Source organism: Colias croceus, chromosome 20 (assembly GCF_905220415.1).
Source record: "Colias croceus chromosome 20, ilColCroc2.1".
NCBI classification, from domain to species: Eukaryota; Metazoa; Arthropoda; class Insecta; order Lepidoptera; family Pieridae; genus Colias; species Colias croceus.
Genome location: NC_059556.1, coordinates 5,309,853 through 5,327,067, shown reverse-complemented (window position 1 = coordinate 5,327,067; position 17,215 = coordinate 5,309,853). Strand labels below are relative to the sequence as shown.

At 35.3% G+C, this 17,215-nt stretch overlaps 3 protein-coding genes across 3 annotated transcripts in view; 2 read left to right on the top strand and 1 right to left on the bottom strand.

The window, feature by feature from the left end:
- The window catches only part of LOC123700808, a 535,837-nt gene that overhangs the window by 503,043 nt on the left and 15,579 nt on the right, over positions 1-17,215 (top strand). The window lies entirely within an intron of this gene.
- On the bottom strand, positions 1,166-2,143 carry LOC123700813 (coiled-coil domain-containing protein 115). Its single transcript, XM_045648156.1, has 3 exons — positions 1,950-2,143; positions 1,398-1,870; positions 1,166-1,285 (listed from the first exon to the last, which is right to left on the bottom strand). The coding sequence occupies exons 1-2, from the start codon at positions 1,957-1,959 to the stop codon at positions 1,398-1,400; spliced, it is 483 nt and encodes a 160-aa protein (XP_045504112.1). The 5' UTR covers positions 1,960-2,143; the 3' UTR covers positions 1,166-1,285.
- On the top strand, positions 3,045-17,043 carry LOC123700785 (SAFB-like transcription modulator). Its single transcript, XM_045648113.1, has 18 exons — positions 3,045-3,293; positions 3,368-3,808; positions 4,147-4,174; positions 4,892-5,018; positions 5,513-5,550; positions 5,641-5,786; positions 6,086-6,203; positions 6,349-6,482; positions 6,713-6,835; positions 6,918-6,998; positions 8,528-8,688; positions 9,421-9,534; positions 9,732-9,849; positions 12,533-12,662; positions 13,082-13,169; positions 13,679-13,794; positions 15,872-16,031; positions 16,747-17,043. Exons 1-17 carry the CDS (start codon positions 3,174-3,176, stop codon positions 16,024-16,026), a joined length of 2,238 nt encoding a protein of 745 aa, XP_045504069.1. The 5' UTR covers positions 3,045-3,173; the 3' UTR covers positions 16,027-16,031; positions 16,747-17,043.

Here is a 17,215-nt window from a genome sequence, read left to right as displayed (position 1 = left end):
GTTAATTGTACTGAAACATAAGACACATTCCATGTTATATTTACAATTTAATTTTTCGCTATTTATTTTATGTAAAGCATTTTCACCCTTATTGAGTTACCGTTTGAATGTTTAGGAATAAGATTTGCATTTGCAAACTTAGAGCCAGCGCGCACGAGCAACTTTGTCTCCGCAACTATTTTGTCTCCGCAACTATTTTGTCTCTCCCGCCCATGGGCTAGTATGAAAGTGCGCGGACGTAGCGACGCAACTCCCCATACAAATTGATGGGAGAGACAAAATAGTTGGGGAGACAATGTTGCTCGAGCGCGCTGGCTCTTAGATGTTGACATTGATTGGTTAATAAATTTATGATTTGTTTATTTTTAATAAGGATTATGAATCAAATTGTTATGAACTCTGTTTCCAAAAAAATAGCTCATTGTGTCTAGTCAATTAGTCATGACTGCTTTTAATTGAGCACAAATATATTTTCTATAACAATTATGTTTCCAATGAAATTTAGCACAATTTACTTATATTAAATATACTTTTGTATTTTTTTTATTAATTTATATTTATAATTTGTATGTACTTTACAATAAGAGTATTCATAATGTTCCTTGTTTTATTATATTTAAGTGTAAATTATTATTAGATGTAAAGTAAATCATTAAACCAATTTTAATTAATCAAACATGTTTTATTTCATTATCACGATTCCTGAGTTTATGAAAGATTAATAAGATTGAACAGAAGCAATTCTCTGTATTCATGATGTATGCATGTAATAATTAAGAACAGTAAAAGCTCTTTATTTGCGGGTGATAGGTTTCGTAAATGAGCCACAAATAGAGAAACTGTGAATATGGAATGGTAATTTGTTTGGGAATACATTCCTAGGTGACAAAATAAAAAAAAATCATAAAGAAATAACTAGGGCACAATTTTTCTATCCACAAATAGTGAAAACGCGAATGAAGGAAGCATGAATAAGGAGCTTTTACTGTATTCATAAGAATTTTGAAGTGGGTTCATAACTCATATCATATCAATATTGTTGGTTAAAATAATTAAATCAAAAAAGATTCTAAGCATACCTAAACAATGTGGATGTTTAGGATACTTTAAAATAAATTAATCAAAACATAATTTGCCTTTTGAAAGCAAAAAATAAAACATGAAATTAAATTAACTTACAGACTGGTTTAATTTCTTCCATACACTGAATACACTTGACTATATGATTAATTAAATTAAATAAATATGCCATGCCTCTTCTTCTTTCTTTGCTGAACATTTGAATCTGCAATAAATATGATTATCATTTGAATAACCTTGAAAATATTTCAATTACTTATACAAAATTGTGAATTACCTTATTTTAAGGGTAACTAATATAAGATACAGTAGCTTACCTAAGTTGACTTAACAGCTTCCTTATAACTCTTCAAAAGCGTTATATTGTTTGAATTCTCTAATAACTGTATTTGAATGTTAGCACATTCCACAACAAAATTAAGGGTATTTTGAAAAATGCTTTTTGCTTTATGTAAATTTTGAGGAACTAAAACACCAAACCAATGCATTGGATTCACAGTATTGGAATGATTTTCAATAATTTTAAATTGTTTTGAATTATCTTCGTCAACAGTTTCACACTGTGTTGATGCTGAAAATTCCGTACTCGCTTCTGTAGGAAGTCTCTCCTTGCTTACAGACGTCTGTCCCATAATATATCGTGATTTTGCTAAATGAAAACAGCCATTATTTAAACTGGTTTCAATATTCACTTCCCTACTCATCTTCTCTTCCATTAAATGTAACTGACGCAAAGTCATTTTATCTAACAAGTCATTTGTTGATTCCATATCACTTAAAGATTCTGAATCTGAAATAGATACACAATTTTTATTCATCTAAAATATTTACTGGATAAATTTTGGCACTAGGGTAAACCTGATACTTACCAAAAACCATTTTAAAATAATTATAAATTATGTATTAAATAATTATTTCACTGCGTATCTTTATAAGAATTTCCTGTTAACTTGATAATTATGAATATAATATCAATTCAACCGTATAACAATAATTAGAAAAACAAGTAGGTAGGAAAAACAGAAAAATCTGTGGCCAAAAATTGTTTTGAAATAATGTCGAGATGTCACTCCGAGAGATGTCATGTGACTGCCACAGAATAGATAATATCACAGAGTAAGTAGTTATTATGTACTACTAGCTTCCGCCCGCGACTCCGTCCGCGCGGATGTCGGTCTTCGCGTGGATGGTTTGTTTCTCCATTTTGAGTAACTCTGACAATGACATCTTATAAATATCTCTCTGACCCAAATACGGCTAGGCCTATAATAAATTAATAATACGCAACGTGTGTTCGCGGTTCTACAGAACAACGTCTATGGATAACTGAAAAAGTAAGATTATTTTTTTTCTACGTATTTTTCCAGGATAAAAAGTATCCTATTTTACGCCCAGGATAATAAGGTATAATTATACCAAGTTTCATCGAAATCGAACCGGTAGTTTTCACGTGATGTCTTCACATACAGACAGACAGACAGACAGACAGACAAAAATTTTTTTAATTACATATTTGGGTTTGGTATCGATCCAGTAACACCCCCTGCTATTTATTTTTTCAATATTTTCAATGTACAGAATTGACCCTTCTACAGATTTATTATATGTATAGATTACATGAACAGACATGGAACAGTGTGAGCAACACACAGGAGCAACACCAGCAACACAGTTGTTCAGTTGTCATGTGAGCAACACAGAGCGTTTTGTAAAAAATGTACATGAAATTGACGGTATATATAATATATATAGTAAAAATCCCAAAATATCGCTATTATATTATTAGAGCAAACCGCCCACAGAGTACCTACATTATAACTGAAACCGCCTACGATACCACTTGCGGGATAAAATCGTATTATATATGTGATCGTAGCCTATCTTTTTTTTAATCAAATATATATATTCTACATATCTGTCATATAAATTTCTATATTGTTTTATGTTATCTGTAACTATTTTTTAATTACGCAAAGCCGCCATTTTGGCTACATTTACTGAATGGTGGTGAAATATTTTCAGTGGTTGTAAATAAAGAACCCTTTCAAATTAAATCCTAGATAATAATAGACATACAAAAATAACATCATACGATGTCGGACCGAAAAAAATCATTAGAAGAACTCAGAGTTATAGATTTACGCGCGGAGTTAGAGAAGCGTAACCTAGATAAAAGCGGCATACGCAGCGTGTTAATCCAGCGGCTATCCAAGGTAATAAAAAAATAATTAATAAAACTCAATTCTTACTTTAGCTCTATATAAATTTAAATTAAATAATGTTTCAGCATTTACAAGAACAAGGGCATGATCCTGCAACTTACAAGTTTGATTTGAGTGGCAGTGATACGAAAACTCCAACCAAAAGGACTAGACGTACCGAAAGTTCTATAGAGCCTGAGAACGAAGACTCTCCGGCAATGGAAGACATGATAGTTCAAGACACAGCCGGGGAAGATGAGGAACCAGAACAATCTGAAGTTTCTCAAAATGACGACGGCCCACAAGTAAAGGAAGAAATTATGGAGGTAGAAGAAAGTGAGAAGATAAACCGAAAGCGGGAAAGTAAGGACGAGCCTGAGACAACGCAGGCTAAGAAACCGTGCTTGGACCCAACTATAGAGGATGAAACTGACAAGCAGGAAGAAGATCACAAAGGTGAAAATAATACAGATGCAGAAGACAGCATTAATTTAGACCTAGGTGAAGATGAACTCCTTAATGAAGAGGTATGTTTCTATGTCTTCAAGGTAGATTTTATTCTACCATCCAGTAAATCAAAGATATCCAATGGTTATAGTACAATGGAGATGGAAATAGATTAAAATTTGTATCAATAGATGGTGGGTGGATGTACAATTAAAAATTACAATAGTTCACATTATACCTTTTGTATTTAATAAATTAAATATATTTTATAATAAAGGTGACATTATTTATTCTTTTAATAGTCGCTGGAATCTAACAAATGTTGTTTTGAACTATTGCTACTAATATATTAATAACTAATGTGCATACTTCATCATAGAATTAATAAAAATTCATTTATTTTCTTTTTTATTTTCAGACTGATAACACTTCTAAAATCAAGAAAGGTAAGTGTGTATAACATTACAAAAGCTTAATCATTTAGTATTTAAAATATTCCATTGTCATTATTTCCATTATCATCATATATATACAAAAAATCATTTTATTTTACTTTAATTCCACTAACCAGAATGCATTAAATCATCATTTACATTTTAAAACTTATGCATTTAAAATTGCTTGAATACTGTGTATGTAATCAAAATATATTTTGTTGTGAAGTGTTGCTGTTATATAAAGGAGAATTTCTTAATGGAAGATCACAATTGATAGCTATGGCGCTTATTGATACCCCCAGATGCAACACATTGGATGTGAACAAATAAAATGTGTAAATTTCTTGTACCAGAGAAGGAAGGACAGTGCAAAGAGCTCTGAAAGCTTTTACCATAGACTTGTTAATGAAAATACAAAAGCTTTCTCAATAAAAGCCTTGCTGGCACTTCTGTTTCCTTATGAGAAATTCTTTACTCCATCTCCGAGAGCTCATCAAATGTCCACTTGCTTTATTCTGGACATAACAAATCAGGCCATTATTGATCCATGTCATAAAGGCAATGGTGTTAATCTCAAATCGAGTTTTCAGGTGAAGACTATTTCAGTGTGTAAAGTGTTACAAGAGCGAAGTGTATTTTGCTGAAACCACTATTAGAAGAAATGCAGGGCAGGCTGCTTTTTCAAGCGACCTGTGCTGGCTCATCTCACTATTGTCACTGACTTAGATGATGCGGTTCTGGACGACTCTACAGCAGCTGGAGACACCGAGACTACAGCAAATGAAGATGCCGTTCCTGACGATGCACCTTCAACTGAAAATCAACAAGTAACCTCCGAAGCAGCAGCCACTAGGTTGGTGAACGCCGACAGACCGTCGCGACGCCGTCTTTGCGCACCTTTATACTTCGATACTCAATATTGTAAAAACATTTTCGTTATCACTACAAAGTTTTGCACCAACTAAGAAGAATTTTGCTGTTTGCTGCCTTCACTGCAATGCATCGTTGTCGCCTCATCTGTACGGACTTCTAGATCAGATTGAACATCACATGAAGAAAGAACCTGTTCAGCGTGGGAAGAGAGCCAGTCTTTTGACAGCAAGATGAAGCTTTAATCTACTCGGGGACTTCAACTGCAGCTTCGTGGGATCATGGCATCAAGAAGATGAACAACAAAATATTATGGTGGAGTAACGGTGCAAAACTTTGTAGATGACTTGAGTGCCTAAAAATTCTAAAATAGCCTTCATAACTTTAATAACTAGACAATGTTATCTTATCTGTCTGTAACTAAATAGCATAGTTCATATTGTCTTACCGTTAAATAATCAAATATTTTCCTTTCAGCAATGATGACGGTGACAATAACGAAAAAGATCAAAAAGGTAAATTCAGCTAATTACGTCATGTAAAATAGTACTATAGACAATAAATAGAAATATATATTGATATGAGATTTATTTTTTATATTGTAGATGATAAAGACAAAGATGGGGAAACTGATAAAAAAGAAAAGAAAGATGAAACAAAAGAAGGTGGTGCTCGGAATTTATGGGTCAGTGGTTTGTCAGGGGACACTCGTGCTAAGGACTTGAAGCAATTATGCAGCAAACATGGAAAGGTAAAAAAACTGTATAAAAAACCATCATAAAAAAATTACCTAAAACTGGCTTGGAAAAAAATTCTTGCATTGTATAAATAAAATTCTTGCATTGTATAAATTTTACCAAAACATGATATTTAATATTCATTGATTTATGCCTTCATGAAAAAGTTAGACTTGAGACAATTAAGGTTTCTAGAAAAAAAAAACAGGCAAAAGAACATTTATTTTGCTTGTTTTTGTCCATAGCCAAGTGACTTAGAATTTAATGTTTTTATATAGATAAAGATTAAGAAAAAAAAATTGTGATTTTTTAGGTAATTGGAGCAAAAGTAGTGACTAACGCCAGAACTCCAGGATCACGGTGCTATGGCTATGTGACCATGGCCAGTCCTCAAGATGCTGAGAACTGCATCAAAAATTTACATAGAACAGGTATGTAAATAGATTAAAATGTAACTAAATTATATTTAATTAAACTTTTTTCTAGTGCCAAATAAAGAATTTTTGATTTATTGAAGAATTAATACTAAGCAATATTTTTAAGTACAAAATTGATAAAAGAAACAATTTTCAACAGAGCTACATGGGCGCATGATATCTGTGGAGAAAGCTAAGTCCGAGTCTGAGTCGTCGTCGCGTCGTCAAGCGTCTGCCGTGCGACCGGAACGACGGCCTAGTAAAGAACATAAAGAGGAGCCTAAAGAAAATGATGTAAGTTTATTTTATTGAACCATTGCCATAATACATCTATATTTCATTAGTCATTATACAAATTATGTATTCAGTTTGTTGAGATTGAGAAATTTTGTTTGTTTACTATTTTTCTGTATTTTATTAAAATAAATTGTTGTTTATTTTAAGAATTAACGATAGCCATATCACATTTTTTACAAAAACCTATAAAAGTAAGTACCATAATTTTCTTTATTTGGCACTTGCAGGAAAACCAAGAAAGTGTTGAAAAACCGGGTGAACCGAAACCGAAGAAAGATGGTGATGTGTCCGGCGCCGAGAGCACTCGATCAACATCACGCACTAGGGAAAAATCGCATCGATCTGAAAAGGTAATACTTATTTACATTTTTTTTTTCTAAATTTAATAATTGTAATTTGTAATACTTGTTTCAATTTAAACATTTTGTTCAGGATGGAAAAGCTAGGCGCAGTACAAGAAGTCGAGAACGAAGACGGTCGCCTAAAGAAGTACTGTCGTTTTCCAAAATATGGGTAAGTTTAAACAAACAAAATGAATGTTTCTTTGAATAAAGTTTGATGATTAAGTGTGCATAGGCGATTATTCCGTAACTATTGCAGATATCAAAAAACTTTAAACTGATTTCGAAAGTACTTAACCTAATGAGTAAAATGGCCATAATAAATTTTTCAAAATAAAACGAGAAACATCCAAAAATGTTACATTAAACGCTCCCATACATTTTATTTTCCATACATTTTGTATTCATAGCAGATTTTCCAAGTGACGTTCTCATTGTGCAATACAATGAGGAGCTCTATTCACAGTTTCGAAATGAACTTCCCTTCAAATTTGCAGTTGCAGAAAACTAAAAAACGAAAGAAAAAGCTAAAATCTTTCATATTAAATGTACATTTGATAGTCATATCTCATACTAAATGTATGGGAGGGTTTCAAGTTAATTTTTTTAGATATTTCTCGTTTTATTGCACGCCTCATAAGCGAAGCGTTAAGGTGGGTACTACTGTCACTTCGCGCAAAACATCTGATTTTTCAAACTTAAAATGTCTTTATGTATCATACATTGCACTTGTAAGATAATACATACACACACATATTAAGAAAAAACACTATTTTTAACATTCATGATATTTTTGATGTCATTTTTGTTATTTAAACTATCCGTCCGTGTGTCTGTATGTGCGGAGGATTTTCTTGTTAACACGATAGCAACCGAAATACTTTACTAATCGAGTCTTTTTTTTTCTCTTACGCTTGAGTATGCTCAGGAATAGAACCCTTTCATTTTTCAGGGTCTGATTCGATGTGGTTTAATTTTTATTAAATAAACAAAAAAAATATCGACCTTTTTTTTATTTTATTTTTTTTTTTATATTTATAGTGTACTCAAAATTCACCATTATAAACTCGATTCTTTATACTATAAGCCAAGGATTAAAAAAATAAGTTGGTAGTCAGTCCCTTAAACCTGCGCAGTTTCACATCTAGGTGGGGCCACAAGAAAAATAGCTCAATTATTACGGTACCGCTTTCTTTACTTTTCCAACTGTTTTGAGACAGTACAAGAGCATTGGCACATGAGAACAAGTGTATCTACATACTTATATTATATACACCTTTATAAATAATCAATTTTATTGTAAAGGATGAGATTATGAGGCGTGCACTTTTGGATTTTTCAAACTTTTTTAAAAATTTATTATGGCCATTTTACTCATTAGGTTAAGTACTTTCGATATCAGTTTAAAGTTTTTTGATATCTGTAATAGTTTCGGAATAATCGCCTGTGCATACTTAACGATTACACCCTGTATAAAACATTCATGGAAATTAGCATTTTATTTCGTGGCAGCATGGTTCAGTCGTATTGCATTGCTCATTAGGAAACTGCGTAGGCAGAGTTTTGATCGCACAATATTTCAGCGTGATTGTGAGTCTAGTTGTGTATGGAACGTTAAGCATATATATAGCGTATAAACGTAAATAAGCGCTTATAAGTTTCAAGCTTTCTTTCTGAATACGCCCATATTGGTGTTAACAGAAGGAGCGCGACGTGGCGCGCGCCCGCGAGCGGTCGCGTGCGGCGCGCGAGGAGGAGCGGCGGCGCCGCGCGGCCGAGGACGCGCTGCGGGAGCGGGAGCGGCGGCAGCGGGAGGAGAAGCGCCGCCTCGCTATCGAGCGGGAGAAGCTGCGCGCCGAGAGGTGCGTGCATTTGTATTTTTTAATCTAGATACAGTGTGGAAATTTTCGATGGGCCCTGGAGGGAAAGTACTATCTCTTGTATTTCAAATACTACAAATATGCAAGTAAATTTTCAAAAATCTTTAAATGCAGTTCTATTTCTTTTTAAAAATAAAGGAATGTTTCCTTTCAGCAAAATTCGCTATCTTCAGTATTTTAAGTACTTTCCCTCCAGAGCCCATCGAATATTTCCACACTGTATATCTTATATGTTGTATGTATAACAAAAAGGATGCGGTTTCCATTAGATTCCACACTTTATTTTATCGGGCTTAGCGGTCGGCAGTGTAGACTAATAATAAATGTCTCGTCGCTTTTTGAGATGACGCATGTATTCAGATTTAAGCAGTTGTGTAGCAAGGGGGTTGGGTTGTTTCGCAAACGCACAACATTCATCTATTTAACCTCACCAATATTGTTAGGGAAAGCTAGTGTACATCATACTAATTATATTATAAACGTAAAAGTTGGTAAGTATGAATGTATGGTAAACTACTGGACATATTTGGATGCAATTTACTTGTATAAAAGGTATCAGAATAACACGAGAAATGCAGTATATCAATATGATGCCCGTTCATATGGGAGCAATGACATCCTTGGAAATACTCTGGCAGTGAATAATTTTATTTAAATAGTAATTTTTTTCCTTTGGCGGTAATTTAATTAATAATATTGGCTTTTTTGTTTTAGGGAAAAAATCGAACGTGAAAAGAATGAATTGTTGCGGCTTGAACGTGAGCGTCACAGGCTGGAGAGGGAGAAATTGGAGCTGGAGAGATTGGAACTCAAGAGGGAACAATTAAGGTTTGTAAAGTTTGCTTATTTACATAAGTTTATAGATAGTAACACTAATCAATCAAAGATTTATTTATTTAATTAATCAGTGAGTGAAATAATCAGTCATCAAATATATGTAAATTCAATTCCACACATGTATTATTAAAATACACCTCGGCTATTGGGAAATTAAGTGTTTCAATGCAGTTAAATTTATATATCAGGTTAGAGGAAGAGCGTCGCAAACGCGGCTACGAAGGCAGCTACCGCAAGGCGGGCTCCCCGCCCGAGCCCGCGTACGAGCGGGACGCACGGCACAAACGGGCACCACCGCCGCCATTGGTTTGTTATTATTTATTTATTAAAGACTAGCGGTGCGCCCCGGCTTCGCCCGCGGTACATATTTCGCAATAAAAGGTAGCCTATGTTCTTTCTAAGGGTCTAAAGATTTGCCAAATTTCATCAAAATCGGTCCAGTAGTTTATGAGCCTATTCATTACAAACAAACAAACAAAGTTTTCCTCTTTATAATATTAGTGTAGATTTTTAAGTGCAACTTCTATAGGCGCGTTGAGATGGGAATTTCAAGGTCGCGTCATGGCAATATTGTCACATCGTGGAGTACGACGAGCGACGATTTTGGTATCTTTGAATCATGCCAAAGAAGTTTCACTTCTGACGCGTGTGCTTGGTACACACGATCTTTTTTTTTAATGTAATTTTATTATGAAAACCGCGTAATTGTTACCAGGTAAGTAACAACAAATAGTACCGGTGATAACTCGTTGATAAAAACTATAATGAAGAATTTGTCAACTAACCTATAGATTACTAAAGGGATTTATATGATAGGTATCGATAAAATGGCTGCCAGACATTTGTCTTTGTTTATTTAACCCTAGCTCACTAAACATATTTCGGTGTTACTTTGTCACTAAACATTCGACTTACAGACGAACAAATTAAAATGCTTGTATTTTATTTATTTGTTATATTCAAGTGAAATATTTAACAACATAGCCAAGTTAGTTATCTGAATATTATTATAAGAAATAAGAAGGTCTTTTTTTTCAATCTTTGCAGTCATTTCATGTAGGAATTGTGTGCTCGCCGCAAATTGCCTTTCTGCATGAGTGGCATGAGTTTTTAGTCATTCTGCGTTTTTTATATGGACAAAATCGGCATATTTTGCGTTTATTTGTCCGTCCTTGAGACGTACTAGGAAAAACATCATCGATTTTTAGAATATCTTTTATGTATGTTTTGATATTTTTCCTCAAAGTTGGTGTATTGTACCGCTCCTGCAACCATGGTTCAGGTAGGCCATCTTCCATTTTTTGAATGAAAATTCTTAGTTTTAATGGTTTATTGACGCAGCCTCACCATGTAAATGACATATTAACCATGCTTAAATTTAGAATATTATAAAATATAGCCTAAGGCCACCTATTGGTCTTCCGATTGTTGAGCACATTTGGTCAACTGCGTCGACTGCGTTTTTGGTGCTATTATAGCTGTTGGCGGCCTTCTGGCTGCGTGCTGGTATCCTCGTCAGAGTCTATTATCCTCCTTATACAAAAGTTCTCCCTCTAACATTGAATTATTGGTCAGAAGACGTATCAGATTCTTGTTCACTTTGATCAGTAGCGATCTCTCTCTAAATTGTCTTCGCCTTCGAAATCTGAGCTACGAAAACCATCCAACTGATGTTCAAGTGGCTCGCCCTCTTTATTGTGGCTGTCGCATTCTTCAAGAATACTCAATATCTTCTCCTGATCTCTCTCTAAATTCATGTATACAATAAAAGGAAGGTTAATTTTTTTAATTCGTATTATTCCAAAAACTATTAAAGGAAACAGTATACATTACTAGCAAAAAGGCAGATAAACTTTCTACAATAAGTATTGTACATTTTATTATGAATCGGTATCAATAAACAATAAAAAAATCGATTATTCAAAAATACACCTTTGTTCACATTGCACGCGTAGTCACTACACATTCGTCTGTGAGTCGAATATTTTGCTATAACTCCGGAACTAGAAAGCGTGCGTCCACGTCGTCTCCACACGGGTCAATAAATTGCCAATCAGGAAGGTACTGAGAGGGGCGGGACGAGAAAGTGTTGGGAACATACCTAAACATCGAACGCGACAGGTGCCGGTCGACTGTGAGACGAATGATTAGTGATCTAGGGTTAAACAGATTATCATCTGTGTATGATAATATATTAGTCTCTCTGTTGCATTTACATCAAACGAGCGAATGCTAATTCTAACACCACTCAAATTCTTTAAGTGTTAACAGGCATAGAGCATTAATTCGTTGTTCTTAGTGCGTTCGAAAAGATTCTATGCAATGTTCTAATACTGAACAACACTGAACACGAGTTTTCGTATACACTAAAAGATCACGAAAGAATGTTCTTGCTCTATGTTCGTTTGATGTAAATTCACCATAAGAAATACATGCTTTTGTTCGCGGTTTAATTAAACTGCACAGAATAGCTAGTAACATTTTACAATTGAAATTTGAAAGTAGAGAAAATGATTTCGTTTCTATTTTCAACTAACGGTACGCGCCGGCTTCGCCCGTGGTACGTATTTAGGTTTTCTCTACATAAGAACCATCCTCGTACTTCGAGGAATATAATAAAAAAAGAATTATCGAAATCGGTCCACCCGTTCACACGTGATGCCGTGACAATGCGAGACGGGTTTCATTTTTATATAATCCATACTAATATTATAAACGCAAAATAACTCTGTTTGTCTGTCTGTTACTCAATCACGCCTAAACTACTGAACCAATTTTCATGAAATTCGGTATGGAGATATTTTAATACCCGAGAAAGGACATAGGCTACTTTTTATCCCGGTAAAATGACGCAATCCCGGAAATCCCACGGGAACGGGAACTATGCGGGTTTTTCTTTGACTGCGCGGGCGAAGCCGCGGGCGGAAACCTAGTTATTTATATATTTAATAAACATTTTTATATAATTTGACTAACAATGTATTGGCAGGCGTCCCGCGGCAGTCAGTTCGAGGCGCCGCCGCCGCCGCGCTTCGACATGTCGGCGAGCTACGAGCGCGCCGCCGACAAGCGGGACCGCGACCGCGACTACAAGCGCGACTATCCGAGACACGTGTCCTGTGAGTTTTTATAAACTTGTTGTTATAAACATGTTGCATTTTATCCACACTAAATATTGAATTATAGTTTCACTAGCTTTCCGCCCGCGGCTTCGCCCGCTTTGTCTAAAACCTTATAAATTATATTCTAAAACCTTCCTCTTGAATCACTCTATCTATCAAAAACGGCATCGAAATCCGTTGCGTAGTTTGAAAGATTTGAGCACACATAGGGACATAGGGAGTAAAATATATTGAAATAATAAATCTTATCTTAAACTGCCAGTTAAAATATTTTATTATTAATGTATGTAATTATAAACATACGTGAGTAATTTCACAAAGGATTTTGTAGTTAACAATTTATTTTTTGACAAAGCAAAACCTTAGGATAAAGTGCATAATACCTTATATATATTCTAATGGACTATTAATTTTAGCTGGTAACATGAAATACCCCAGCAATGGCACAACCAATGACGATACAAGGCAACCGATGCCACCAGGGACAAGGCCAAAGGAACCAAGGTATGAAAACTAATCAACTTTCTATACAAAATCATATTATTGTATATTCAATGTTCAAAGTTTTAATTTGTTTTCATACAATGATCCAATGAGTAATTATTGAAACACAGTAACAAATCTTTTTATAAAACTCTAAAAGTACTCCAAAAGTTATAAAATTTTACAAGTACATTTATAAAATGGTCTCTCTCTCTTCAAACGTAACATATCTATGTATTGCACGAAAGTTATCCCATTTTTAAATTTTCTTCATCAAAACTGTACTGTACTTACAGTACGTATATATTATATAGAATTACACTGGCTCACTACTATACTCAATAGTGCGGGCACACGTTCATTCCAGTCCGGCATCGGCCGTCGACTGACTAATGACGGCGAATGACAGCTATGAGCTATCCCCACCATTGGTGTACGTGAGACAATGTATATATCTATTTCACAGATACACTACAAAAACAAAATTTTATTACATTGAACGAATATCTAAAGTGCTGGTAACGTTACAGCCGCACATACGAGTCCCGCGACGCGCGCCAGTACCGGCCGTCGCCGCCGAGCAAGCCGGAGGCGCGCAACTGGAGCGCCTCCACCAGGTATCCAGACGCGGCCGCACCCACTAAAGGTATTATTGTTTCGATCTAATTTTACTGATGTCTTTTTTACATTTTTTATATTTAATACTAGCATTCCGCCTGCGGCTTCGCCCGCGTTTTCAAAGAAAAACCCGCATAGTTCCCGTTCCCGTGGGATTTCCGGGATAAAACCTAACCTACGTTACTCGTGGATAATGTAGCTTTCGAACGGTGAAAGAATTTTTAAAATCGGTCCAGTAGTTTATGAGCCTATTCATTACAATCAAACAAACAAACAAAATTTTCCTCTTTATAATATTAGTGTAGATTACATTTTTGAGCGAATAAAGTTAACTGCAGTTGAAGAATGGGTAAATTAAAAATGCTTTTATTACTTTTGAGTATTAATATTAGTTATTAGTATTTACCGGACGTCATCGAGGGAGGACCTGTGCTAGTTTTGCTCCCGACCACGTAGTCGCCGCTCGTATAATTAGAACTGAGCGGCAAGTACAACGGCGAGCACGCCACAATATAAATAAATCAGTAGTTTGATTTTATTACCTATCCTAGGATTGTTGGTGTTAATAAATTAACTTCTTTTTCTATACTATTAAACGAGCAATATTTGCATATTTATATTCATATTTGTTTGCAAATACAGTGTGGAAATTTTCGATAGGCCCTGGGTGAAAGTACTAGAAATACTGGAGATAGCAAATTTTGCTGAAAGGAAACATTCCTTTATTTAAAAAAAAAATAGAACTGCATTCAAAGATTTTCAAAAATTCATTTTCTTCGACCGGGAATCGAAAGAACTAAAAATGTAAAAAAATAAAATTTTCTATTTTATTCTTCAAGATGCCAGATCATCTCTCTTCGCTTGCTTAGCTGGTGTCCCTCAAGGATCTGTACTAGGCCCGGTCTTATATAATATTTTCACTAGCGACCTTCCCCAACACCCAGGGGTATCTATAGCAACATTTGCCGATGACGCCGCATTTCTAGTATGCAATCCAGATCGAGAGAAAGCTAGCTATATTCTTCAAAATCAGCTAAATAAAACCCAAGATTGGCTAGATAAGTGGCGCATAAGAGCAAGTGCGCCTAAATCACATCACATCACATTTGCACTTAGACATGGTCTCTGCCCGCCTGTCCATTTGGGCCAAGAAACTCTACCACAGTCTAATTGCGTGAAGTACCTCGGCTTCTACTTGGATCGTAGGCTCACCTGGAAAGATCATATAAAGAAGAAGAAGACAGAAGTTAACTTCCGCTTCAAAAACTTACTTTGGCTCTTAGGTAGACAATCCACACTTTCTCTAAGCAATAAACTTAGAGTGTACTGCGCAGTAATAAAACCTATTTGGACATATGGTATTCAACTCTGGGCCTCCGCTAGCGAATCCAACCTAATGTGCATGCAAAGGGTGCAAAACAAAATCTTAAGAGTGCTCACAGCAGCTCCATGGTTCACTCGAAACTCTGAAATTCATGAGTACTTAGAAATGCCTACAATTAAGGAAGAAGCTACTAAATACCTCAAGAAGCATAAGCAAAGACTTGTAATGCATCCAAATCCACTCTCCCAGCAATTGCTTAAACTAAAACCTAGGAAACGTCTGAAAAGAGCTAATGTTGATGTTGAGCTACATTAGAAGGGGGAATTAGGGCACTGGTTCTAGTTCTCAAATCGCCAAATTATTCTGTCCAAATATCTGCTCATAGTCCGTTGACTGATCGCAGATGTCAATTAATAATAAAAAAAAAAAAAAAAAATTATTCTTCAAATCAACAAAAGTTTCATATTATTACAATTATTTGTAATTTAAAATTATGTTTTAAAAATTACCTTGCCTGAGATCCTGTTTAAACTTAATCGTATTTAAACTTAATACAAAAAATATAAACAAGACTACACGCTATGTTTAATGTTAGTATGAGATTGAGTTATTTTTATAACATATATTAGTGTTTGTGGGAACAGATCAAGTGCGCAAAAATCTTTCATTTGCAGGAGCGCAGAGTCAGCAAGAGTAGTAGTCATTATACTATATGTAACAAGCGTAATTTTGAGTCTAGTTGTTTATTGTACGTCGATGTAACCAACACATGTGTCAACAGGTAGCGCAAGCAGCGATCAGGCGTGGTCGGGCAGCGGTGAAGCGCGCTACGGCTCGTACGAAGCTCGCTACCCGCCCGCCTACCAGCCGCCGCCACCCGGCGCCGCTTACCCCGACCGCTACCCGCAGCCGAGGGACTACGCGCGCAAGTACTAGTGCACGTGAGTACGCGTCCCTGTACCGGTGTACAGCCCCCCTAGACAAGTGGCTTTCTATTTGCGTAAAGTTTGATAGAATAGATTATGAATGTATGAGATTGACGTAAGCTGGAGATACGTTTATCTATTAAACGTTACGCTAATAGAAAGCCACTTGTCTAACCCCCCAGGTACTAGTGCGGCGCGCCACAGGGCACAGACACAGTTGTCTATGGCAAGCTGCACGAGGCGCGCTACCCGCCCGCCTATCGTACACGTTGCCTGTGTACTGTATGTCTGTTAATCTGTGCCGTCATAGACAACCTATTAATTAGAAATATTATAGCAACTTTCTCGCCACATATCAACAATGTTGGTCAATTGTTGCTCTACAAATATATACGATTCAAAGAAATGTATTGTATTTGTATTGGTCGTGGGTTCGATCCCCACCCGGGGCAAATATTTGTGTGATGAACATAGATGTTTGCTGTGTATCTGGGTGTTAATTATATATATAAGTATTTATTTAAAATTTATATATGTATGTTTATCAGCTATCTGGTTTCCATAACACAAGCGTAGGCTTTTTAGGATCAGAGCTATTTTGTTAGAAATGTGCTACCTAGATGAGAAATTAAAAAAAAAAATATCGACTAGTTAACTGTTATGTTTTTTATCTATTATTATTGTTTCGAGAACAATTTTCATATTTTAACCTATTTTTTTTATTTTATAGGATTAGTTCCAAGAGCCGGCACACCACACACGGGATCGCATTGGACATTTTTCAAAACTCATCTTGGTGCATTCCTGAAAGTACAACAAGAATTATACTTGGAATGTGTAGTTGTTGATAAGTAAAATTTGTTATACAAAAATGTGTGTGATTATCTAGTTAAGATATATTAATATTCTTTAGCATTAATTTGTTATAATTCATAATTACTATTATGACAGTAAAATTAGGATAAAACTTGTAATATATTGGATTATGCGCACTTAAAAGGGTGAATAAATGAATGCATAAAACTAACAGTTGTTTTATTTATCTCCTACTAGCGGTCCGCCCCGGCTTCGCCCGTGGTACATATTCACGTTTTCTCTACATAAGAACCATCCTCGAACTTCAAGGAATATTATAAAAAAAGAATTAACGAAATCGGTTAAGCCGTTCTCAAGTTATGCACTTACCAACACATTTTGGG

What these genes read in the sequence shown, in the direction of transcription:
- LOC123700785 (XM_045648113.1), top strand. Translation starts at nt 3,174, where the DNA reads ATGTCGGACCGAAAAAAATCATTAGAAGAACTCAGAGTTATAGATTTA. An exon ending in TAACGAAAAAGATCAAAAAG is followed by an intron (nt 5,551 to 5,640) that starts GTAAATTCAGCT and finishes TTTATATTGTAG; the next exon opens with ATGATAAAGACAAAGATGGG. An exon ending in AATCGCATCGATCTGAAAAG is followed by an intron (nt 6,836 to 6,917) that starts GTAATACTTATT and finishes CATTTTGTTCAG; the next exon opens with GATGGAAAAGCTAGGCGCAG.